Genomic DNA, 26,557 nt, shown 5'->3' on the forward strand with positions numbered 1-26,557 from the left:
ACTATTATGAAGGATATTTTAGTAAGCCTCTGCATTCATCAAGTTCAACTTAAGGGCAAAGCCATAGTTGAGTAAGATGAACTTGGGATAAAAATGTAGAGTATGTGACAACGTTTTGTGTGGTGAAGGTGGGGTCGGAGAGGGGATTGGCAGGGAAAAGGACCTTGATTTTCGCTCCAAACGATAAACGAAACACTACACTGAAAATAAAACTGGATCTGTTATGTAACTTGTGCAGTAAAAGTCCAAAATGGTGCTTAAAGGTGAAGTCAGTGATTCTGGAGAACAATTGCTGCTAAAATCAGTGAATATCTCCTCATGATCTGCTACCTGTCCATACTGTGTGTGCGCTAGAAGGAAATCTAGTGTTTATACACAGTCTAGACTCTGTAAACTGGCATGTAACATGCCAGTTTACAGAGTCTAGGCTGTGTATCAACCATGCTATCAACACTGTACAGACACACAATACTGACAGGTAGCAGATCGTGAGGAGATATTCACTGATTTTGACAAAGTGATTTTGCAACAAGCTTTCTCCAGAATCACTGACTCCACCTTTAATGCTGGATAACTTCCCAGCACAGGGCTGTTAAAGTGTCAGACAATAGTAAACGGTAAATGGTCCTCTTTACTACGTGAATCACCAAGTTGAGAAACAGTTGATAATAATACGTCATCAGAGATCGTAAACAACAGGAAACGTCTGTACTTCTGCACTTTTCATGACATATTTTACATGATTACAAAATTCTTGGTTCGAATATGAATTTGAAGAAGCTGGAAATTGAATAAAGAAAAACAGGCCTGAGTGCGTTTAGTTCAAAAGTCTGTGTCTGTTAATACTAAGAAATACAAGTTACTTTCATTGATGTGAATGCTGTTGATCGCCTCTGTATAGTTTTGTCAGAAGATTATTTTATATTTATTTTACACCCGGCTGAACTTCACCCACACTGCTGGTTATCAGATCATTCTGACCCAACCCCTCCTCACCAAAGCAAACACAATAAACTGTTTCAAAGGTCTCATCATGGGATCAGTCCGATACATAAACTGATTATAAACTGAAGGCCTGGATTTATATTTTTACTGTTCTTTCTTGTATAATATAACAATTTTCATGTCAATATTTAACACAAATCAGACTGAAAAGCCTCTAAAAACAGAAACCTAAAAGTTGTTCAGGTAAACCTCACACACGCCAATAGTCTTACTGTACCGTAGATTGTGGGCATATTCATTTGACAATAGAAAATAGGAAAGTAAAAATGCAAATAAAATTATTAAAATGTTTAATTTTCTGTATTTCAGGTGCATATAACTTTCCAAATGTCATGGCTTTAAGACAGTTATTCCTAGAAAACACTTTGCACTTGATTTCAAGGAAAATGCTACAACTATTTTATCTGCAATTTGTTTCTAGGGCTTCTTGACATAATTACTTGAAAAGAAATTGGTGCTTGGTGTTTTGTTCCAGTAAAATTTCATAATACAAAGGAAAAGTCATTTAAGGATTTCTCAGCATGATCATTTTATTGCTTTGCAAGTTGTTGAAGGCGTGCAGTGCATACTGATGTGTGTATGGTGTTCACAGTGTTGAGGAGGCTACAGTAGGCAAGTATTTGAATAAATATATAAGCAGAAAGTCCCGTGAAGGGGCCACACCAGAGAGTTAAAGATGGAGTCAGTGATTCTGTAGAACGCTTGTTGTCAAAATAAATGTTGTCCAAATCACAGAAAATCTCCTCATGATTCGCTGTATGTATGCTGAAAATAAATATGGTGTTATACACTGCCTAGGCTCTGTAAACCGGTATGTAGACAAAGGGCCCACCGTAGCTAGCAACATGCCCGTTTTTCAGCACAAACACAGTACTGACAGGTGGCAGATCAAGAGGAGATATTCACTGATTTTAACAAAATGAGATTATTACAACAAGCATTCTCCAGAATCGCTGGATCCGCCTTTAACTACCAGTTTGGACCTGCTGTGCCTCAGTCCTTTAAATGACTGAAAAAGTAGAAAACGACATTCGGTTGTCATGACACCGTCCCCAAAGTGTGAATGAAAAAACCATCCTAGGAATATAAACACTGTGTTATTATCGTATAGAAAACAAGTAGGAGCAACGTGTGAACTGCTGGAGCAAATCAGCATTGTCTAGGAGAATATAGTCAATTTATCAAATTCACCTCTTATTCTGGCATGAATTAAAGAGTTGCACTTCAAAATGAGATATTCGCCACACGTCAAAGTGGCATCAACCTTTCCTAGAATATATACTACAAAAATAAAGAAATAAAAGCACGAAAGACAACTTAATATCATAGTTGACAAGATTATAACACTTGGATTGTAACCTAAAACAGTTTTATAGCATTTTGGAATCAAACAATCGGAATTTCATTTCATTAGAAATTAGAAAACAAAAAGTATGTCATGAGTGAAGATAACTTATTAATTCTCCATACAAGTCTGCAGAAAGCCTACAATAAATTACTATAATAACATAACTTTAAAATATACACACACACGTTATGATAATTACAAACGTTTAGAGCGAGATAGCAAGCTTGTGAAGTAGCTTAAATACGACAATTCAGAAACACAAATAATTGTTTGCGTAGAGACGACGTAATAGTAGAAACGACCAAAGTTATGTGTTTACATATTGGTACAGAACATGATTTGGTCTGTTTTGAAGCCGTCACTTCCCCATCTTAATGTTTAGGGGGCGTCCAGGTGCAAATATATACAAGGGGTTCAAATAAATATTATTCTAATTTAAGTAATAAAAAGTTTCTGGAGAATGAAGGCTCAACTCGAGTCACAGCAGGTAAGAATGACTCCAATAGTGACGTAATTTGATAGAAATAGAATGTATTAAGTGTGTTTGATACTGCATACTTTATATAATGAGATGTACCTATTATATCAGTAAATCATTCTAATAGAAAGTTAGAATATTGTTGAGACGGCTGTCAGCTCCCACTCTCTTGTTCAAATGTACTTGTCATTTTCAAACAACTCAGAAAATCAAGCAAAAGAATAAATCAGTTAACACCTTGCAAAGAGGCGTATTCCCCATCTTGCTCTTTAAGTCTCCCTTCCTATTTATCTCTATATATTTTCTGTACAATGGCCATTTACGTTACACTCAGTAATGTTATCAGTTAATTATATGTGGCGACACAATGTCTCTGTTTTCTTGTGCAAATTCATTGTGAACAAAACAAAAAGAAGCCTTTGTTATGTACCCACTTATTAGTGTAGTTGGACATATTTTAGCTCCTAATTTCGTTCGTTAGGCTCATTGATTCTTATTGAACTATTTGGTCAAAAATGGGCAAAATTACAATACCACCGGACCGGTATGAAAAAGAGCCATGAATGAGTCTGTGATTATTGAGAATGCTTGTTGTCAAAATCACTTGTCAAAATCGGTGAATACACTCTGTAAACAGGCATGTTGTTGGTAGCTACTTTGGGTCCCCCTTTGTTCACATACCGTTTGTTTACATGCCCGCTTACAGAGCCTAAGATGTGCATTAGCATCAGATTATTTTTTCAGATCACAGAGTACATACAGGGAACAGATTTTGAGGAGATATTCACTGATTTTGACAAAAAAGTGATTTTTACAACACACATTCTCCAGGATTGCTTGCTCCAACTTTAACAATGACATTAATATTAAAGTGCTACACATAGCATAGCACCCTCAAATGTAGAAACTGCGCCCCAGCTCCTAGATGCCTCAGCCTTGATGCAGTATCAATGCAAAAAGGTTATTTTAGTCTAACGTGATAAATTAAATTAAATGTTCTTGTACAGTACAGCCTAGTATTAAATACAATGTACTTAAACCTAATACTAGTCTAGTCATACAAGAGCATTCAGGTTAACTGATTCACAAAGACTATGGTATAAACTACACTATCAGAAAAGCAGCCTTTGATCCAGAGGCAAACTGTCCACCAGGCACTTGAGCTGCTCCTCTCCCAGCTTGATTTTATCTTCTAGTTTACGTTGTTCTATGATTAGCGCTGATTTCATCTTTACAAAATGGCGGTAATCGTCCAGGCTCTCAGGATCGAGATGAGACGCCATGATTCCTGAAACCAAACGCTCCCGACGGTCCAGGTTTTCCTTCAGCTCTTTGGCATCTTCATGTTGTCGCATCAACAGCTTACGCTTCTCTGTCAGGGTTCGCTGAGGGAGGGCAGATAGTCAATCAATCAATCAATCAATCAATCAATCAATCAATCAATCAATCAATCAATGTATTTATACTGTTTAGCAACTTAAAAAAAAATCAGATGTAGTTCAAAGTGCTTTATATTGAAAATAGGAAGAAAGTAAAGATGGATGCGGAGACCAATGCACGCTTAGCAATAAAATATGAGTAGTTAACATTGGAAAAAACGATAATGATAAAATACCTGCTGTGATGTTTGAGTGTGAAAAAGGCCATATCACACAGAAAAATATACAGTTTCTAAAATACCTATTGTTATGTACAGGGAGCACAGTCACCGTTGCTCGTTGGCTGCCATCTACTGGTGTAACTGAGAATTCTGGCTTTTGGAAATAAACTAGACCATGTCCGCCATGCACAATGTCATCACCTGGGGCCTCATTTATAAAGCTTTGCGTGGGATTCACGTGGAAGCTGGCGTACGGAAGAAATGTAGGATGTACGTGCGAACAAAAATATTCGGATTTATAAAACAGTGCGCACTCACGTCCTACGCCTGTTTCCCTTTATAAATCACAATCAACTCTAAATGTGGCGCAGCCTTTGCGGGCTTCACGTACCGCCCATATTTACCCATACATAGTCATCGACACGCCCGAATTAATATCATTTACTGAGTGCATGAAGGCGGTAGTGGCAATCGCCGACTGAAAGGGAAATGGAAAAATAGACTCCACACGGTGTGGATCACTGCGGTCACCCCGAAGTACCCGTTGGAGAAGTGGCGACCAGGGAAAATATAGTTTGGTGGCAGTGTGAGCGTAAAGGCGTCAGAGTGCAGCCTGTGGCGATCTCTGTGAACGCTGTGGCCGAAATAAAAAGAAGTGATCCGACATAAAAGTGGACGCAAAAAAGTGCATATCCTCACACAACAGTGTTTGTGCCACGAGCGGGGGGCACTGAGACCCCCCATGAGATACAGATTCGGAGAATTCATCCCGGGGCAGTGGCAGGCGGCGGAGGGTTAATAATAAACTTCACAGTCCCTTTCAAAACACAATTGCGACGTGCTTAAACACAAAGAAAAACACATAAAACGGACTAAAAGCCGTGAAAAAAATCACAGTAGCCTATGTGATGTACAGTAGGCTTATCATTAGTGTATGAAAAGGTGCACTCCTGTCTGCCTGACTCAGGCATCGAGAACAGCGTCAGTGTAAAAGTAATAGGCTGTATTTCCACCTCAATATTATCAGAATTAATTCCACAACATGCAGATAGGTTATTCTTTAATAACTGCAGAGCTTATTCGAACGTTGCTGTTTTGTTTTTATTTGCACTCATATATCTCCGTTTGTAGGCTATTTAAGATCCTAATTCGTTTTGTTTTTGTTGGTATCACTCCATGGAAAAATCCGTGGAGGCATTTGTTCATTAGTTGTAAGAATGGCTTCATCCGTTTTGCAAAGGAACTCCCTATATGATAGACCTACATGGCTTATAATAGGCCTATATCTGGATTAATTTTACACAAACACATTCGTTCTCGCACTTCATACATGTGCCGACGGAGTCGCCGTTTCTCCTTTCTCCACTTTCTGTGCGTACGCATGGGTCAGAGCTTGCGTGGAGGACCGCACATCTCCCGTCAAGTTTGCTTTTTATAAATCCCAATATTTGCTTAGAAATTGGCGTGCGCCCTCTTCTGGGCGTACGCAAGCTTTATAAATGAGGCCCCTGATGTTTACGTTGTATAACTATCCTACATAAATCAAATGGTAATACATGATACCCGTGTATGTGTGAACATGTCCCAGGGCAGTTACTTTCTCCTCTGGCAGGCTGTTCTAGCAGTACTAGTATAAGACTATGTATTTAATTTAATTTAGATGTTTTATTTAAATGTTTTATTTCTCATTCGCTTTTCTAATGTGTATTCTTTACTTGATGTATTTTAATCTTGCCCCTGTAAAGCACTTTGAATGGCTTTATTTGCGTCTAAATTGTGCTATATAAATAAACTTGCCTTGCCTTCTCGTCCGGTAGGTTGTTCTAGCAGTACTAGTAGTATTAGTTAGTATTAGGCTGTTACCTTCTCCTCTGTATTAGGCTGTTACCTTCTCCTCTGTATTAGGCTGTTACCTTCTCCTCTGTTCTATCAGTTCTGTTATAGTATTAGCCATTAGACGGTTACCTTCTCCTCTGGTGGGGCGTCCTCCTCCAGCCCGTTCAGAGCATTCTCCACGCGGGCCAGACGTCCTGACAGTGACAGCAGCAGACTCACCACCTTGTCCAAGTCGCCCACAAACATCCTGAACTTCTCCAGCTGGTTGGGCCGACAGCGCCGTGCCACCGTGCCTTCCACCGCGCGGCCCAGAGAGTCATTATCCTCCACGTCATCCAACAGACTGAACCGAGCCTCACGCAACACATCCAGCTTCCTCGCTAGGCTGCTGATCAGCTGTTGCTAAGGAGAATATGAAGAAGACAAATGGTATGGCATGTTTATAGAGCGTTAAAAGGTGGAGTCAGTGATTATGTCTTTTTAACACCAGATTTCTTTTTCAGCACACACACACACAGTACAGATAGGAAGCAGATCGTTAGAGATATTCACTGATTTTGACAAATTGATTTTGACAACAAGCGCTCTCCACCTTTAAGACAAGAGGGGAGGAACAAAAAACTACAGAAGATAATATTACATGCTGTTTATGGGGGGTGTCACAATCTCGATTGTAAAGTCAGGAAATTAATCAAATGAAGTCACCTTCAAAATGTAAGATGGAATCAACGACTCCACCTTAAAAGGTACAGTGTTTAACATTGGAATATGTAGACGCATCCAGATTGCAATGCTCCCTTTGTTACCCCTCCCTTTAGAATAATTACAGAAGCTACAGTGGCCTTCAAGGACAAGAGGCAAGTTACTAAAGTTTGCATCCTCCACCACTGCCTCAAGTCTTTCCACAATATCAAGTGATGAGGTAAAGGTTATTTATTCAATAGTACTTTTTCTTCTTTGTCTTTTCCCCATTTCCCAAGGATGCACACTATATATAAAAACTTGTATGGCCGTTAAGTTTGTCTGTTCTGGGCTACTGTAGAAACATGGCAGAGGACATTTTTTTTTACCTTTTTACTGGCGAGGTCGATGTCTAGTTCGTCCTCAGAGTCTTGGTCGTCTAGTTGCTGCTTCATGTCTTTCATCTTGATGAGCAGTTCAGCTTTAGGAGCCGACGTGTTGTAGTAGGAAGAGCTGGGGACCAGGGAGGCTGCTGCTGATACATCCTCCTCCTCTTTCCTAACACACACACACACACACACACACACACACACACACACACACACACACACACACACACACACACACACACACACACACACACACACACACACACACACACACACACACACACACACACACACACAGTTAAACACACACAGTTAAACACACACACAGGTAAACACACACACACAGACAGACGTACAGACACACAGACAGACACACACGCTTTAAAACAAATTTTCAGTTTCAAAAGCTTTGAAAATCACACCAATGTTTAGGAAATACTGAGTGATTCTGCATTGTTGTACTCAAAATGTTTCACACCTTCAACTTAATGTATTCACTGATTTGTATTATTTAAGACAAATTAAAGCAGTTTCCCAAAATGCGTTTAATGGCATTTGCTATGATTATCAATAAGGGAAGGGAGACAGTTTGAAATATTACTGACGACAGGATTTTTTATCTGCTTATGCAACGTTCACATGAAAATTGTCTACACTTTAAAAACAAGCAGCTATGGAGCAGGTCAACCTTCCAGTAGTTTTGAGTGGAGGAGATCACTGTAATAAAACATTTGTCCACCAGAAGGCAGGCTGTATGAAGCTTGAATAGGCTGGACTAGAAAACTACTTCTTCATCTTCCAACAGGTGCATTTCCCCAGGTCTCCCACTATGTATAAAAATGTGCAAGGACGTTTAAGTTTGTTTTCAAGAGAATATACATCAAGTAAAACATACCGATGAATATTATATTACATTTCTACCAAGTCTGTTCTGTAAAACGGCAATACACTCTACATACTGCACCTTTAAAAGCTGCAAAAGTTAAAGGATGGGTTAAGGTTAGGGGTAAGGGCAGAAAAATCACTTAAAATCAGTTCAAATGCAATCAATAATTGCACACTTAAAGTGTCTTACCTGTCTATGCTCCTGGAGCCGACTGAGGCCCTCCTGCGCTGCTGTGTCCCCTCCAGAACCTGCTCCTCTGTGGGGAACAGTCCCTCCATCAGGTCCATGGTCGTCATTCTGCCGCTCTGATCCAAAATGTCCGCCAGCGACTTGTCTTTACCCATAATGCATCTGGCCAGCTCCTCTCTCTTGGTGTCTTCCTCACACACCGACTCCTGGACTGAAACCAAATCCTGGGAAGCTTGTCGTGTGAATGCGCTAAAGAGGGATGAGTTGGGGCGATCTGTGGGGCTCAGAGAGGGAATGTGGGGCAACAGATCCAAAATGGCGGTGTCTGTGTTCTGAGGCAGGTAGGCCCGCCCCTCTCGCTCCACGCCGCTCTCTGATTGGATGATCTTAACGGGGACTTTCCTCACAGGACTGGAAACATCCATATCAGCGGGAGGATTCAAATCATTATCTGACCTGGAAGGGAAAGAGATCACAATATTAAAACAGGCATTTTCAAGTTTGGCAATATCTAACTAACTGTTTATGAATTTGCATCTCTTCATTAAACTAAAATCTAGATGTTGGATAAAGCAAAATTTTTACAACATATTAAAAATGCTTAGAATCTAAATGTAACACAAATCAGACAATCAACAACATATGAACAAATCCTTCTGTAATAACCTTCATAATAGTGTTAAAAATGATTGTGGAATGTTGAAAGTATTAAAAAAAAACTTATGTTGAGATAATAGCTATTAAAGATTGTTGTATAGGAGAAATATACAGACGCAAAAAGACACGTTTTAGTCAAATACACGTTTTTGCCTTGTCTCCTTAAAGTACACAACCATCATAAGAAGGAAAACAAATGAATAGTATTGGAACTATTATCATTATTTTGAATAAACATTGGAGCTACACAGTTAACCGTTTTCTAATTAAAGGACGGATCGTACAGTAGAACTGCCATGGAAACCAAAGGTCACAAACAGTCAAGTGGCTTTAACAAAATTACAGCCTCCAGTTCCATTTGTCTGAGGCTGCAGAGCAAATTCACTACAAGGACAATCAAACTCTCATCTTCCCTCTGTGGGCACACTGCTGCATTTTAGGCATTTTCTCCAGCTGACAGAAGCATCAACAATTTCTACAAGCTTTTTGTTTTGTTTTAGATGTTTAGTGAGTTGCATGATAGTAAAGCATCTGAAATATTATATTTTTATCATATTTATCAATCCAAATGAAATATATTGTAATTTAAGTTTGATATACTTTACAGACATTTGGTTAAGATGAGGCAGGCTATGCTCTGGTTCTTATAACACATTAAGTATTTCCAACCAGTTGCCCCCTTGAACGTACTATAGAAACAATAGCTGTTGTCATTGAGACTGTTTGATACGGCCACGCCCACACAGTCCTGTCAAACTTAGCTTTTTTTTAGCTTAAGTTTTATAATATTTATGAACATTTATTTTCAATCAGATTTTTGCAAAAGCTTATTGACACACCCAACTTTTATATCATGAATTGATTTTCACTATTTTAGATTTTAGACCAGGTTTCCAGGGAAATAAAGTCTAAGTATAAGCATAATCATCTTTCTTTCTAGATCATTGTCTAACCATCACCATGTTTGTTGTTTAACTTGCGTACTTACAGCTGTTAGGTAAACAAGCCCTTACATAATGATGGTGGGTGAGGAGACCTGAAGCCCTTTGCCTAAGCTGCTTACCTGAGCGGTGAGTCATTCTGCACGGACACGGCCGGCGGTCTGTCCGTCAGTCTCTGAGGTGCAAACTGTGGCGAGGGGGACCGCGAGGGGTCGGCAGGGACAGTCAAAGCGGACCTCCCCTCCTTTTCCTTTTCTACACCTCCACTGCTCGTGTCTGCCCCGGGGCTAGCGCTAGTGGACAAGCCCGCGTTTGTAGCATGATTCTGGGTGTCTGTGTTTGAGCTGGACACAGGCTGAAATGCTGGTGCGTCTGCCCCAGCGACGGAGAGGAATTCCTGGGAGGAGGATGTGGTTTTTGGGCCTATATGGGGCTTGGGCGGTGGTGGTGGTGGTGGCAAGAGGCCCTTGGTTAGTGGAAGAAGCTGGGATGGGTTGGGGCTACTGAGGCGATGAGGTGTGGGTGTGTGGGAGGGGTTGGCAGTGTCTGGTTTGGGCGTTTGGTCAGCCAGGCCTGGGACACACAAGCCCTCATATTTTGGGACAGAAAGGCCCGACTGTGGGCTGTGGTGGTCGGCCGGGTATTGCAGCGTCATGCTCTCTGTTGATTCTCTAGAAGGTCACAATAAAAACAAATTTCATTAATACATGAGGTTTATTTTACATTCTTTACAAAGTAGGTCAAATAATACAATTAGTATTAAAGGTGTAGTAAGTGATCCTGGACAATGTCAGTGAATATCTCCTCACGATCCACTAACTGTACAGTGTGTGCTGCAAAAAATCCAGTGTTAATACACAGCCTAGGCTCTATAAACAGGCATGTTGCTAGCGATGGTGGCCCCCCCCCCCCCCCCTTTTTTTTTACATCCCCTTTGTTTACATGGTCGTTTACAGAGCCTAGTTTGTGTATTAATAATACTGGATTTTTTTCAGCGCAAAAGCGATTTTGATAAATTTGGTTAAGGGTTGATATAAAACAAAACTGCACAAATCACCTCAAACTTAAGTTCCTTCCTCTTTGGTTTTCGTAATCTCATGAACAACACCACTCACTATAAAGTTGCATGAAATGACTCAAGAGAGAAAGAATTGCGCAACACTTCAGCTAAGATATCTCAGTCTAAGGTCTGTTGACACTTGGATGTCGAATTTCCTGTTAGGTGTGTTTGTCCTACTTACAAAAGGAGAAAATGCTGTGGATTCATTTCACCATTTATCCAAGAAATTGATCATGTACGTAACAGATAAGTGTTCATTTTCAACAGATAAAATTATACACTCGTCAGTCTCGACCTATCGTAAATCCTATGCAATTGCACAGAGACTTTTGTAAATCTGGGTGTGGTTTACTACAAGAGATAGTGTTCACATTAGCAGGAGCTAGATACCTTTGGGAACAGATCTAGTGCGACAGAAATATATATTTTTCTTTTCAGCTCCTGAAACTTGACATGAGAAACTGAACCTCGCTCTTTATCTGTCCTGAAACTCACCGCTAAAATACTTTGCACATTAACACCAAACTTCACAAGAATTGTTTCGGGGCGGATTTTCCAGAGCAATCGACAGGTCAGTGGAACATTCAGACACTGATGGATGGATCAACTGACTTTTGTTTGACTTGACAAACACTGTGACATTCTGGAACCCTTCAGACGTTTATGTATTAGACTGGAAGCGAATAAATAACTGCTTCTACTTTTGTCTTTATATGTATACAAAATTTGAAATGTTATTCTCATTCATATTATAAATCCTCACCTGGAGGTGCTTAGCTGGCTGTAAGGGTCTCGCCATGGTGATGGAATATTCTGCAAAAGAAAGGTAAAGGGATTTTAGCAAAACTCTGAAAAATCAATGCAAATCATATTAAAAAGGGGGAGTCAGTGATTCTGGAGAACGCTTGTTGTAATAATGAATATCTCCTGACAATCTGCTACCTTTCTGTACTGTGTGTGCCTTGAAATACACAGCCTAGGCTCTGTAAAAGGGTAAGTTGCAAGCGCTGACATAAAATTGGACTAATCTAACTCATAAATACCTATTATTAATAAAACATATAATTCACATATCAGGGTTTCTCACATGAGCGTAGAAGTCTGCAGAGGGAGAGGACCTGGATCTCTCGTGGATGCAAACAGCTTTCTCTTCTGGCTCTGTGTCCAAGATATTCTCCGCCGAGTAATACTTCCCTACCGCCTTAACCTCCGATGATTTCTTCTGCTTGTTCCACGTGGCCTGATACTCAGCGAAAGTCCCAAGTCGCTGCTGCTCTAGTGAGACCTGTTTATCTCCAGGGTCTGTGGACACTAGAGGAGATATTTCTTTGGATTTGACCAAAATCTCACCCGGGTCTGTGTTCACGTTCGTACCCCCCTGACTTGACTTAAGCACGGGCCTTGAAAAAGCTGGTTTTGCTTCAAAAAACTTCCTCCGCTCTCCGAACGACCCTGTAGTTTGCGACTCCCCCTCCACACCCACTTTGTCTATCTTGTCCGGCTCTGAGAATGAGTGCGTCCTCTTGGGCAGCGGTAAGCGTTTACGTCCCCTAACCCTTCCGTTGGCGGTTTTAACTAGCGTTGCTTCTGGAACAAGCCTTCCCAGATCTCGTCTTTGGAACGAAGTCGCTTGTAGGACCCTTGCTTGTGCCTCTTTCAAGTTATCCTTATAGGTGTTTGAGTAGGACACATCGGGAGATTTAGAAGTGTCTATGGACCTCCATTCTTCTATCTCATCCTCCTCGACGTCGCATGTGAGCGTTGCAGCGCTGCGGCTCTTCTGCAGCTGCGCTCGTTTCTCTTGAATCTCATTGCGAAGCGTCGTAGCGTAACGATCGCTGCGTCGATTACATTTTACACCAACACCGAGGGCGGCCATGTTTTCTGCAGAATCATGTGTTGACATCATGGCAGCCTTGTTCATTGCTGCTGCTTGTTGTTGTTGTTGTTGTTGTTGTTGTTGTTGTTGTTGTTGCCTCTCAGCCAAAGTCCTACTCTCCTGGGCCAGCGAGTGGAGAAGTGGAGTTTTCAGTGGGGATATGCGGTGGTCTTCTTGAAGCAGCCATGGGTCTTTTTGCCTTGGAATACTACTAGCCTTATGATCCGTACTTTGATGTATTGGGAAATTTCTTTTCACATCATTAGAATGTACCTCACCTCTCTTGGCAGCATTCTCTAAGCTGCGGGTTCGTTGATCGTAATGTAGACCGGGATTTCCCGGATGGGACTGACCATTCCGCTCCTTATTTTCACTGAAAGGCACCTGGGACTGAGGTAGGCTGTGCTTTGCTTTCAAAAAAGAACTTTGAAAACCTGGTGGTTCATTGCTGTTAGCTTTGCCTAGCCTAGCCTGGGGATCTGAATGAACTGAATGCTTTCCCATCAGGCTGTATTGTCTGTTGTGCCCTCCGGTCGCAGCACAACTTGCCACGGACGTTGTGGAGTGCCGGGCGTGTTTGCGGCTAAAGGCGTTAGTGGGTAAATCCTGGAGGCTGCGATAGTAATTTCCTACGCTCTGAACCTTGGTGGGAGGAGCCGACTTCTTGTGCAGGTAGAGCGGGCTTTCGTCGCTGTACTGCCTCTGGTGGTCCGCTATTTGGGTTTGAGGTGATTGTCTCACGTCAATACTAGACAGGGAGAATAGCTTGTTTGGGTGAACCTTGTTGTGGTTAAGGTCAGCTGCTGTATTGGGATGAAGGAAGTCTTTGGTGGGTAAGGGGTTAAGTCTACGTCTGGCCTCAGAGGTGGTTTTATCCTGGTGAGATCTCAGTCCATTATTATGGTCGTTATTTTCCGCCAGTTTTTCAGCAGACTTGCCGTGGATCTTTGCTTGCCCTTCGGAGTACGGGAAAACCTTTGTGGTGGCAAAACTGTCCCCGCGCAGTTGAGAAGAAGGAGGGGGTGGAGGAGATTGGGATTTTTTGTTTTCTGGTACCTGCCAAAGTGGGTTAACGCCAGGTCTACCTACAACAGACCCACGTGAAGAAGGCTGCTCCTCCCAGCCACCACCACCCAGCATTGACTGCAGGTATCTGGGCCGTTCGACTTCACTTTGAAGCCCCTTGAAGAAAATGTTTTCAGTGCTTGTGCCTTTCCTACTGCATGTGCTCTGGTCGTGAACGGGAGGGCTGGAGCCAGTGGAGAAACAGCTAAACCCTGTAGAGTCTTTTTTGCCTATTGGTTCGGCCGTGTTGATGTATTTAGTTGGTGAAATGCGGTCGGGTGTGTAGGGGTGTTGTGAGGGGCGTTCTAGCCGCTCCATGCTGCTGACTAAGCTGATGTGACTCGTTAGATGACGCTGTGGTTCCTGCTCCCCTGGTGTGGTGGACTCATCAGGCCTGGTGTGGGACATCAGAGAAAAATACATGCCTTAAGGTGAGACACGCCAGGCTAAAACATAATTTGTTCAAGCATTGGTCAATTCCTAGAGGTTTTATTTTGCTTCCATAACATGTCTCCTTTCATACTAGTCTAAATTAAAAAGTCCAAATTGTACATTTAGGTGTTTATTTGACTAAACCTTGTCTGTTTGCATCTGTACAATTCTCCTACACAACCATCTTAAAACGGCCATTATCTCAACACCCGTTTTTTTCAATACTCTGAACTAAAAAATCTACTAAACATTCCATAAACATTCTTAACATGTTTTTTTTTAACTAAAAAATGAAAGCTCACCTATCTTCATGTTTTGGCTGCCAGTCTGGCTCTGCAGTGGCCTCTCTCCGGGCGCGCTCCTCTTCACTCAGCTTGGACGAGTGCCAGGAATGAGGCCGCAAGCCTGGATCATTCTTCCTACAAGGCAAAGAGAGGGTCAACAACATACTTTCACAAGGGAGTATTTTCAGCTTCTCTTGTGTTTTTAAAAAGTCTTTTGGGACGGACGGATGGCAGGAGTGCAAGAGGGATGCAAGCTTTAAATAATGAAAGATATTCCTTCTTTAGCTACAAGTCCTCAACTTTTTAAAAAGGTACAAGCATTGTCCAATTAATCGGTCATTCTTACCTTCTCATTTATTGCATTTAAGTTACAACACAGATATTTAGTTGATGGGTTTGTTTGTCCAGGAAATCTAATCTCCAACACCCAAAGCATCATTTGAAATCCCAAAATCAAAGCATAATGTTCCTTACATTTTTAACTCAAATATTACACAATAAGAATTGGCTAACACAAACTCCTTTGACAACACAGTGTATGTGTGTTGGGTTTGAAATTCTTCTTACATTTTCTAATTTGTTATTACGTTCATGCTATTAAGCGTTTGGCTGTAGGACAACGAACAGGATACAAATATTTTGTATAGAAATTTTCCAGTCTGCTTGCTTGGCATTCTAATACATGTATCATATGTTTTTGCAATATCATCCCTACCTCGCTCGGTAAGAACCCTAGAAAGATAGAAACTGATAGGATTACCGTACTACTCTTGCACATACCCTTTGAAGCGGCTTTTCCTGGACAGCATGTTGAGGAAGAAAAGTATCACATGTTCAATAGACCAATCTCCTGCATTTAGCACAACATTTTAAACCACAGACAATTCTGGAGAACACTTGTTGTCAAAACCACTTTTTGTCTAAATCAGTGAATATCTACTCATACCTGTCTGTACTGTGTATGCCCTGAAAAAAAAGAGTTAATACACAGCCTAGGCTCTGTTAATGGGCATGTTGATAGCAACAATGGACCCCTTTGTTTACATACCAGTTTACAGAGCCTACGGTTTGTTTGTACAGCAGATTTTTTCCACTAATTTTTCACTAATTTTGACAAGAAGAGATTTAGACTAAAAGCATTCTCAAACATCACTGACTCCACCTTTAATTCAACTTTAGGACAAAAACAAACATGCAAAATTACAACTAATTAATTTTTGGTTGCAACACACTTAGGATAAGACACATACACAGGGCAAAAAACTACATGGGATCACAAATCACGATGTACGACGATTACTAATTTGATCAGAAACTACCAGCGAAAACAACTAGACGCGACTGGCTGCTGATACCTCATAGAGCTTCGCAAAATCTTGGTGAGAAAATTCCTCGCCACGTGAACATCAGATTCTGACGGCATTGTGCGTGGCGTTACAACATCCACCATTTTAGCCCTGATAGGCAGCGAGTGTAGGAAAGAGAAAATGGAAATATGTAGGAAGACAAGTTGCAATCAAACAAAGCAAAATAAATTACAATAAACAGAATAAGAAATTATCTAATAGATGGTTTCCTGTCTTCGAAGGGTCTGAGGGATAGCTATAGTGCATTAGGCCAGTTTTTACACTATGCACACTTGCACAGGTCTTAAAATGCTTTTTTTCATGTTTTTAAGAGGAAAATTTATTATAAATCAGACAGTTAACAACATATGAACAAATCCTTTTGTTATAACTGTCTTTAGAAGGTGAGATTTTTGTGTTCAGAGTATTAAAAAAATAAACTATATAATGTTGAGATAATGTCCGTTAAAGATGGTTGTATAGGAGAAATACACAGACTCAAACAGACAAGATTTAGTCAAATAAACACCTAATTGTACATTTTGGACCTTTGATTTATACTTGTATGAAAGAAGACATGTTATCGAAGCGAAATAGACAAATATCTCAAAATGGACCAGTGCTTGAAAAAAACGTGTCTTGCCTAAATAGAATGTTTGGGATCTTTCTCAAATCTTTTAAAATACTGTCTTCTGTAAAAATTCTAAATGCTAATATTTGGAGAGATGGGAGATAAGAGTTTTCAAGTTCAAATGTCAGCCTGAAGTGAAATCTCTCAGCCAAATGAGATTTACTAACGCCCATATTGAAACTTTACCCCTGCTAACCCACGATGCAGGAGACGTTGCATTCTTTGAGCAAAGGAATGCAGGGAGGGTGGTGCCCTTGCTTTGAGCGGGACATCCACACTGACCATCTCCGCGGAGTATGGAGTGTGACGCCTTATTTATAACTTTATGATACTTACAACACTTAATAGCTAGATCTGATTTCTTTATTGTCTTTAGTTTATTGTGTATTATGCCTCAGGGCGACAGTTGAGATATTTGGTAATATAACTATCAAGGTGTTGTGGTTTGTTCACACGGCAGGCAAAGCATAATTTTTTCAAGTACTGGTCAATTTGGAAATGTTGTCTATTTAGCTTCCATAACATGTCTTTTTCATGCTAATATAAATAAAAGGTGAAAAATCATCTTAAAACACTTACATCAATTCAACTTTGCAGTATCATTCTAAGAACTATTTTGAAGGTTGTCACAGTACGATTTCTTCATTTCTTCAATCGTCTGATTTATGATACATTTTATTTGCAGAAAATGCATGCAATTTCAAAGAAATCAAAAACAAACAAATCAAAAATGTGAATAAGCATTGAAAAATGTAATCACAACATCCCAAACTTTCACTAATAAACATGGCCATTCCTGTGTCCAATGTGTTGCACAGAGTAAGAGTTGCGTTGCCACTGAAAACATAATGGAAATGCAAATGTCACTGTTTCTAAAGCGCTGAAGGCCTATTGTCCTGGGACACAGCTGGTCTGTCACAGATATTCACCAGGGGAGGAGACGCGCCGCTCACTTCCCAGGATATATGAGCCAAACTGAGGACAAGCTCATTCAAGAAAACAACTAAACATGAAACTGACACACAGCTGACCCACTTTGCCACCACAGAGAAATCCCAGTGAAGAGGCAACGACAAATAGGTCTAAGTTTATAGTTAAATAAACCTCAATAAAGCTTTAAATTGTGTCTTAAATGCACACGATGAGTGATAATACTGACGTGATATAGGTTTAAAATGTTTAATATACAAGGCAGGAATGACAAGATTATTCAAAAACCCAAATAAAGCATTAAATGATTTAAATGCAAAATATGCTTTGGTTCTGGCTTCTCCTATCTGAGGACTTGCTGTTTTTAAATGGTTTCAAATCATTATACACTGATCATCTTTAGTTTTTGACTGTTGACAGACACTGAAAATCATCAATTTGGATTTTGAAAACGTTTGATGTAAATGAATTCATATGTAATTGAAAATTAGCTTATTTTATAAATACAAGTGATATAACTTGCCATATAACTGAAATAAGAATTCTCGAACCTAAGTATGTATTATTAACAGTTTGACAAAAATTGAGCTGAATTTTGCAGTTATACCAACTTTCTCTTTTGTCTCATAATAAAATGTCTTAGAGAGTCTAGAACAGCGTTATATAAATCTAATCAATTATATTAACACAAAACATGATAACTTACCAACTACGTCAAATAGTAGTATAGTAATAGTAATTTTGTCTTTTCAACTCCAGTTCCAGTTAATATCTCCACCGCCGACTCTTTCAAAAACGCTTTTCGGGACATAAAAAACCCGCACATTGACACCACACTAGTCTGACAGACACTAGCGCTCTGAGGAATCTGGGAACTCTGCGAGTGAAGAGCTACTTGCCCCCCCCTCCTCCTACTACTGCCAAGGAGATTTCCTCAGGGATTATAAGAGGGTTTGAGGGGGGGCGGGGGGTTATTGTCATGCTGTGTTTGGGCTGCAAGTGGCTGGGGACTTTCAGATTTAGCTGGGGTAAGTTTTGTGATTTTTGTCTATTTTGCTTCCATAACAAGTCTTCTTTCTAAATCAAAGGTCCAATAGTTTTGGTGTTTTTTTACTAAACCTTGTCTGTTTGCGTCTGTATATTTCAACCATCTTTAACATCCATTATCTTAACATTAGTTTTCTTCAATACTCTGAAAACTAAAATCTCAACTTTTAAAGCACTAACATCAACTAAACTTTCCATAATCATTCTTAGCACTATTCTGAAGGTTATTACAGAAGGGTTTGTTCATATGTTGTTAATAAGTTGTCTGATTTTGACAACAAGCGTTCTCCAGAATCGCTGACTCCACCGTTAATAGAGAACTTTTAGTTTATTTTTTTAAATGTAATTTTAAGCAGTAACAACTTGGCTCTGTATCAAATTGTTACTGGGGAAACTGATAGAATACTGGTTTTGACCTGCTGTCTGCTTCGCTATCAAGATACTTTTTAGTTGTACAATGAGTCCATCAGAACTCTATGTCTCACAAAGGTTTTCTGTTTAAGATATGCTTCAGTAAGTTGTCAGCAAACATAGTACAGACAGGAATGTTTGGCCTGTTTTGAGAGATACCAGCCAATGTCAGGGTGAGGGGGAGAAGGGAGGCACATACTGAGGCATGACCAAGAACTCCTACACTCTGAAATCTTTAAGGTTAAGGTGGGACACTGCAGGGCAAAAAATAATGTTTTTTTCAAGCACTGGTAAATTTTGAGATTTTTGTCTATTTTGCTTCCATAACATGTCTTCTTTCATACTAAATACAAGGACCAAAATGTACATGCAGGTGTTTATTTGACTAAAACTTGTCTGTATATTTCTCCTATACAACCATCTTTAACGGCGATTATCTAAAATATTATTATTTTTCAATACTCTGAACAAAAAATCTCAACTTCTAAAGCACTTACATCATCTAAACTTTCCATAATCATTCTTAGCACTATTCTGAAGGTTATTATCAAACAATTTGTACAAATGTTGTTAATTGCCTGATTTATGATACATTTTCTTCTTAAAAACATGCTGAAAATGCATTTTTAAGACCTGTACATAGTATTTGGTGACACATGTTGCTGATTCACTGGCTTGGTAGTAGACTGTGGGGCCGAGCTGAGCTCTAAACACATCACACAATAGAAAGTGCCAGCGTCATCACAGCTGGGCTTATCGGTGTGTCACTGCCGGCACCGGCCACAAAGAATAACAAAAAAAGAAGTGTAGAATAAACTGAGCTGGAGGAAAAAGATACACAACGCAAACCTGAAGATGAGCAACTGCTGGAGCATCTGTCCACACACTGATTTCAGACCAGAGTTTTTTAAGTAATATTTGTTGTATCTTGACCATGTTTTCTGCAATAATTTATTAGATTTTGAGGCAGAATATTGGTTTTAAACAAGGTTTCCCATCATACTGAAATAGTGACAATGATCAACAATGGCTTTTTTCTCACTTGAATGGGAAAGAACATTTGAATCCAGATGCAGAAAAAATAATGTCTTAATATTGTCAAGCTTTAACATAACAAATGTATTCCTCTCCATGCTTTTGAGTGTAAATAAAAAATAGTTAATGTTTTGTGTCTAAAATGTTTGGTATCGTTCATGTAAACTGCTGACTATACAGATAGATATCAGATTGTTTAGTACAGTATCAAAAAACACCTTTTGCTCATGGACACATTGATGGAAGCTGCTCTGAAAATATCTAGTTAACGGTCCGCTGCTTTGTGCCTGTGTGTCTGAGAGGGACAACAGTGATTTAACACACATCATTTGCCTTGTAAATTCACACTAACTATGTCTACTCAAAGCTAAGAATCAGTTATACACACACAAGGATTTACTTCAACTTCTAACATCATATTTACCTTTGATTTTTCATCCATTGCATTGCCAGCTTCAGATAAAATCCTCACAAAAATCGCACCGTTCAGGTTTTATTTCCTCTAGATTTACAGGTAATCCTTTGAGGAAATGGGTCTCTGCCTCTCAACCTTTTAAATGTTATATACCATTTAAAAAAAACTTTCTGTTATCTCAAACTCGTTCACTCTTTTCTGATCTAATCCCACCTGTAGGAAACCCAAATGATTGAATCAGAGTAGATCAAATAAAAGTAGGAAATACTTAAGAGTCAAAATCTTCACCTTATCTTGTTAAAACCCAACGTATCCAGAGTTAGGGGTAAAGCATATCTCACATAGCGCTCCCACCCTGTGCTTGTTGTAGTAGCAAAAGCCCCTGAAAACAATGGGCTCTGCTGATATGGTCTATCCCACTAAGCAGTGTCAACTCACCTAGGCAACATGGACCATACCACTCACTGCCTAAAAACAGGGGGGGAGGAAGCCTGGTTTCAAGCAGCTTTGAATGCAACTTAACAGTCTTTCAAAGCGATTTTTCTTAATATATATTTTTTAAATTTACATTTTTTTTAAAGTTTGTTTTCGGAAATACGCTCATATCAAGTATTTTTTTTAGATCGTTGTAAACATGCAAACACTTCACCTTTCCCTCCCGTGGACTCACTCGACCCACTCTACAAAGCTGAGCCCACGCCTGTGGCTTTGCAAACTAGTAATTGGATTCAGGCTTTAAGACTCTGTTGCCATTTGCCAGGGAGCATATAATACTGACAGGACAGGAAAGCAGTGTAGTAGAGAGGGTTTAAAGAAGGTTATTCTAAATAAATCAACATCAGTACGGATGTTCTATGATTTGTTTTAAGTTTTTTAATTCTAATTTATTAAATCTCTTAAAATTCCCCTCAATTTCTGTGAATTATTTTATTCACACTCTCCAAAATGTCCCTTTTTGTATCTTCACTAGAAATCTAAAAATCCCAATGTTAGTTAGCCAAACAGCTGGTCATTTGATAATAACAGCAGATACTGTCCCATATAATTGTATAATAATATTATTCAATTAATGAATACGGGACATACCTGACAAATAATCCAAAACATTTCCATCCAAAAAAAGAATTAATAATTTAAATATTACCTGGAGAAATAAAAACATAACTATTATTGTGACAAAATATTAAACACAACAGGAAACAGTCCAAATGGGTAAAAACATATATTGTTAAAATGCCGACACAAGCTCCAAGGGCCTGAGGAGATTTTTGAAAACGTTTTTTCTTTTAGACTAAAATTAAAATATATTTAGTTTACAATGAGGACATCAGTAAATCCTCACATTGGAGAAAGTGGAACCAACCAGCGAACACTTGGCATATTTCTGCTTCATAAATAACTTGAACGATTAAAGATTAGAAAGTGTTTACTAAGACTGACAAAGGCCTATTAAATCTAAACTGGCAAACGGAAGAAAAAGAAAAAAAAGATTTTGAGTTGAGGAGAATGTGTCCCCATGACCGGAGGGCTTAAGTGGGCTAAAGGTCGACCATTACTCTCCCACGACTAGAGTAGGATGCTGTTGGGTGCTGGAGAGGTTTTTAAGGGTCAGTTTCAGACCCAGTTGACAGAGGTGACCCCTTTCTGTCTCATTTAGCAGTCATTATCGGAGCTCTGAAATAGCAGTGTTGGCTGAAGCTCAACCGCCTCCACAATACCTGCTTTTGTTTTACCCACAGGCACAAACAAGCAGCAAGGGGCCCATGTGTAACGCTGCTAGACCCCCTTATAGGAGCAATGAACGGTTGGTGAAGAAAGACATTTGGATTTGAGTTTTTATTAGGACACAATGTGCTTATCAGTAACCTATTTTTTCATTTTCTCTGCAGCTTTCTGATCTATTGAGATAGTAGCACAGAACGGACAAACTTAACGGCATTGCATGTTTTTATACACAGTGGGCGTCCTGGGGAAATGCACCTGTTGGAAGACCAAGAAGAAGTACTATAGAATAAATAACTAAATGCATCTTCATCTTATCACTTGATAATATGGAAAGACTTGAGGCAGCGGTGGATGATGCCATCTTTAGTAACTATAGCGTCTTGTCCTTCAAGGCCACCGTAGCTTCTTTAAATTTGTCCAAGCTTTGCAATCTAGAGCTTTCACCAATAGATGATGCCAAAATAATCAGATTTTACACACTGTACCTTTAAACCCAGGAAACAAAAACCTATGTTTTTAAGACACAACCAAAGGAAGATATATTTTGTTACAGTACCAAGGGGATATAACTCAGTGGGTAGGGTGGTCGACCCTCAACTGCAGGGTCGGTGATTCGATCCCCCGTCTCTCCGCCACATGTCCAAGAGTCCCTGAGCAAGACACTGAACCCTAAATTGCCCCCGATAGTTAGCTTGCACCCTGCGTGGTAGCTGCTGCTATCTGTGTATGAATGTGTGCTTCAGTTGTAAGATGCTTTGGATGAAAGCGTCCGCTAAATGACATGTAATGTAATGTAAAGTACCTTCGGACCCCCAGTGTGAGGGTCTTGTAAGAACTCTTCACCAGACAGATGGCCTCCTGTCGGGACCCACTGAGGAGAACGCTGTTAACGCTGACCATTACATCACCGGGCTGAAGACACACTGCAGCCGCCACACTGCCCGCCTCCACCTGCACACACACGCACACCACAACCATTTCAGTCGCCTTTATGAATTAAGTTTTTTTTTTCATTTGTGTATACACATATATACAGTGCATACATTGTACATAATGACACAAAAATATACATAACCTCATTGCCACGCATGTGATCTCTCTTCATGGACAAAACTTGCACATGCTTGGGCACTATAGTGTCGTAAAAACCCTTACGCTTTTGTCCAAAGGTACTGCTAGAATCAACAAAAACTGAAAGTTCCTCGTAGATACTCAATACTGACCCCCATTCATAACTTATTGATTAGCCCTGCTGTAGACTTTCAATCTTCTTATCAAATCATTACAATACTCTTTAGCCAATAATAGAAGTTCAATGTGTTGTGTCAGGGTGCTAATGTTAAAACCAGCTAATAAAACAACACAAAAAAAGTGATGAAAACAATCCAGAACAATTAATATTAATTTCTCATCCTTTTGTAAGGTGGATTTTTCACTTAGGATCCTATTTCATTCTGTGGTGGTTGAAACCTGAGTGCTCTGATTAAAAATTAAATCCTGCTCTGCCTGTAACGTGAGGTAGTTGGCGGTTCTCCGATCCATGTAAGCTGCAGCTCACACCAGAACTAACATTAGATAGAAAAGGCCCCTGTATCTGTTTTATGAGGCTTTACATGCCTAATGTATAGAATAATATTTATATAATCAACAAGAGCTTTTGTTAGGGTTTACCTTTCATTCTGAGTTAAATTAAAGACATTATTTGGACTGCACTCATATCTTGCTGCTTCAGTTGACAGACCAAACTGCAGGGCTAAACTTAAGAGTTCAAATGTTGACTCTGAAGTGTAATATCTCACACATCAACGTTATTTTAAAAAGGAGACGTGGTTGGTTGACATGTTTTCCACTGGTGTGTTTAAAGGTCAATATTGCAGACACTCATGAGAGGCCATTTTTAAAGCTTATTTTACTATTTGAAACCTCAAGCAGTGTTTGTAAAACTGTATCTTTGGCATTTGTGGAGATAAAACGTTAAATTAAAGGTGGAGTCTGTGATGCTGGAGAATGTTTGTTGTCAAAATAACTTTGTGACAAAATCAGTGAAAAAATCTGGTGTTAACACACAGCATAGGCTCTGTAAACGGGTATGTAAAAAAAGGGCATGTAAACAAAGGGGTCCCATCCCGGCCCACCATAGCAACATGCCTGTTTACAGAGCCTTGGCTATGTATCATCACTGGATTTTTTTTCAGTGCACAAACAGTCATGAGGAGAAATTCTCCAGAGTCCACCTTTTATGTTCAGACATCAACATTGACATTTATTCTCTGAATGTTTCAAACATGAAGAAATTGTGCTTTATATTGCCGTACAAACACATTTTTTTTCTTGGTACCATAGAGTACAAACGTTATTATATGCTTTTACCTTTGTGATGACCAGTGGCTCTCGGTGCTCGGTGCCTCCCCTCAGAGTGAAGCCCCACGGAGCTTTGCCTCGGAGCAGAACCTCCACCAGCTCTCCCTCCATATCCTCTTTCTCCTTCTTCTGCTGTGGCCACATGCTGTCCACCTCCGGCCACCATTTCATCCTTAATGCTGGGACTATCAGGTGGTCTCTGCAGTTAGGAAAAGGCAAGTCAAATGTATTGTCAATTTCTGCAATATGTGTCAGACATACATTAGATTAGATTAGATTAGATTAGAAATTGTCATTGTACAAACATACAACAAAAACTTGCTTGCACTCAAAGACTGGACTCAATATAAAAATGTATAATAATAAGTAATACATTATGCAATTCACTCATTCTGTAACATAAACTCATCGTCAACCTATGCAGTTAAAAATGGGATAAAATGCTCATTGATACAGAGGAATCTTAAATATGTTTATCTCGACCCACGGCGCAATAAGGACTACAGGATAAAAGAGATAAGTTACATAGGCCCATACCTGAAGTCCACAACGTCTATAATGCATCTGGTTCAAGGGGCTCCATCAATGCGAGTTTAATCTGAAAGAGTGGACATTTATAAAGCCATAAAGAGCATATGATTATTAACTGAAAAAACAACTTTATATTTTATGGGAACAGTAGCCCATAGGCTACTGTGTTTTTACATTTTGATGTTTAATTTAGCTTTAAAATATTTCGATAGGCCTGTGTAGCTTACTTGTTAGAATTATAATAAAAATAACTAGGAGCCTACAACTATTAGGATACTAATTAATCTTTTTTTTTTAAGTTATCCAATAAACAAATGTTACTGCAGAACGTTAAACCCATCATACAGCTATTACAGATCAAGCAAATAAATCTGGTAATGACTGAACTAATTATAATTTCCTTAAAGCAACAGTAGCCTACCTAAAATTAAAATTAAAAATTACAGTAGGCTACCTATACATTTTTTTACCCTAGACACCAACTTAAGAACACTGAATAGGTTATAGGCTATAACAGATATCGATTTTATTGATTTTAAAGACCTTAAACTTACTTGCTAATGCAGTTCTTTGTAGAAAAAGCTTCAAGCGAACCTCTCAGACGGATCATCCATGAAACAAGAGGAGCGAACGACGTTTTCTCTCGGTGTGAAGTTCGGACAGGTGATAAATGACACGCGCTACACCTCAATTGATTTGTTAAATTGATTTAAATTGACTTAAACCGTTTCTCGTCGGTATTTCGGGCAGTTTTAACCCTGTTCGGTCCCGTTAGATGCAGCGTTTACCGTCCGTCCCACCACCACCACCACATCAGTTCCCTGACAACACCACCTGTTGCTAACCATGATGTCACCACGCCCCCTAGCGACGACGACGTGCCGCGTCATAGGCCTGGCTGTATGCTTTCAGGTGCTCCACTGCTCCATAGTCAATACTCCGTCCATATACTTTTATCAACAGAAACGCTACAGTTTAAAGTCCAAATGGTAAAAATATTTTAATGGTTAATAGCCGGTGCTTAATTCTGATGAATTTTGAGATTTACATAGTTGGTCTACGTGCAGGTACACACTTGTGTAGCCTATGTTTTTATTTTTATATTATTGTAAAGGAATAGGCTATATTCTAAGTATTCTTTTCAGCCAATAAATAAAGTGTAACTGAACATGATATTTGAAGCACATATTGTCATGAAAAAATACAAATGCTAATGCTATTCTAAAATTTCTGAAACTTATTCTTTAGAAAACTAATGTAATGCAGTCATATAATATTACATTTTAAGTAAAAATAAATGTGCAATGTATTTTTAAGGTGATTAATTCTCATGTAGGCTACTTTTTTGTTTTGGCTGAGGTGATTTCAGGTGACAGCGTCTCTCACTCCACCTAC

At 39.5% G+C, this 26,557-nt stretch overlaps 1 protein-coding gene across 1 annotated transcript; it reads right to left on the minus strand.

Annotated features, from left to right (window-relative positions):
• Positions 1 to 1,592: 1,592 nt before the first annotated feature.
• Positions 1,593 to 24,802, minus strand: LOC307269916 (protein Shroom2-like; the record flags this gene model as incomplete). The annotated part of the gene is made up of 10 exons (XM_080053002.1): positions 1,593 to 4,216; positions 6,397 to 6,669; positions 7,338 to 7,506; positions 8,413 to 8,868; positions 10,133 to 10,681; positions 11,834 to 11,883; positions 12,158 to 14,408; positions 14,749 to 14,865; positions 23,073 to 23,221; positions 24,641 to 24,802. 10 exons carry the CDS (start codon positions 24,800 to 24,802, stop codon positions 3,944 to 3,946), a joined length of 4,449 nt encoding a protein of 1,482 aa, XP_079909128.1. The 3' UTR covers positions 1,593 to 3,943.
• Positions 24,803 to 26,557: the final 1,755 nt, after the last annotated feature.

The sequence above is a fragment of the Ammodytes marinus genome (assembly GCF_949987685.1).
Source record: "Ammodytes marinus genome assembly, chromosome: 24".
NCBI classification, from domain to species: domain Eukaryota; kingdom Metazoa; phylum Chordata; class Actinopteri; order Uranoscopiformes; family Ammodytidae; genus Ammodytes; species Ammodytes marinus.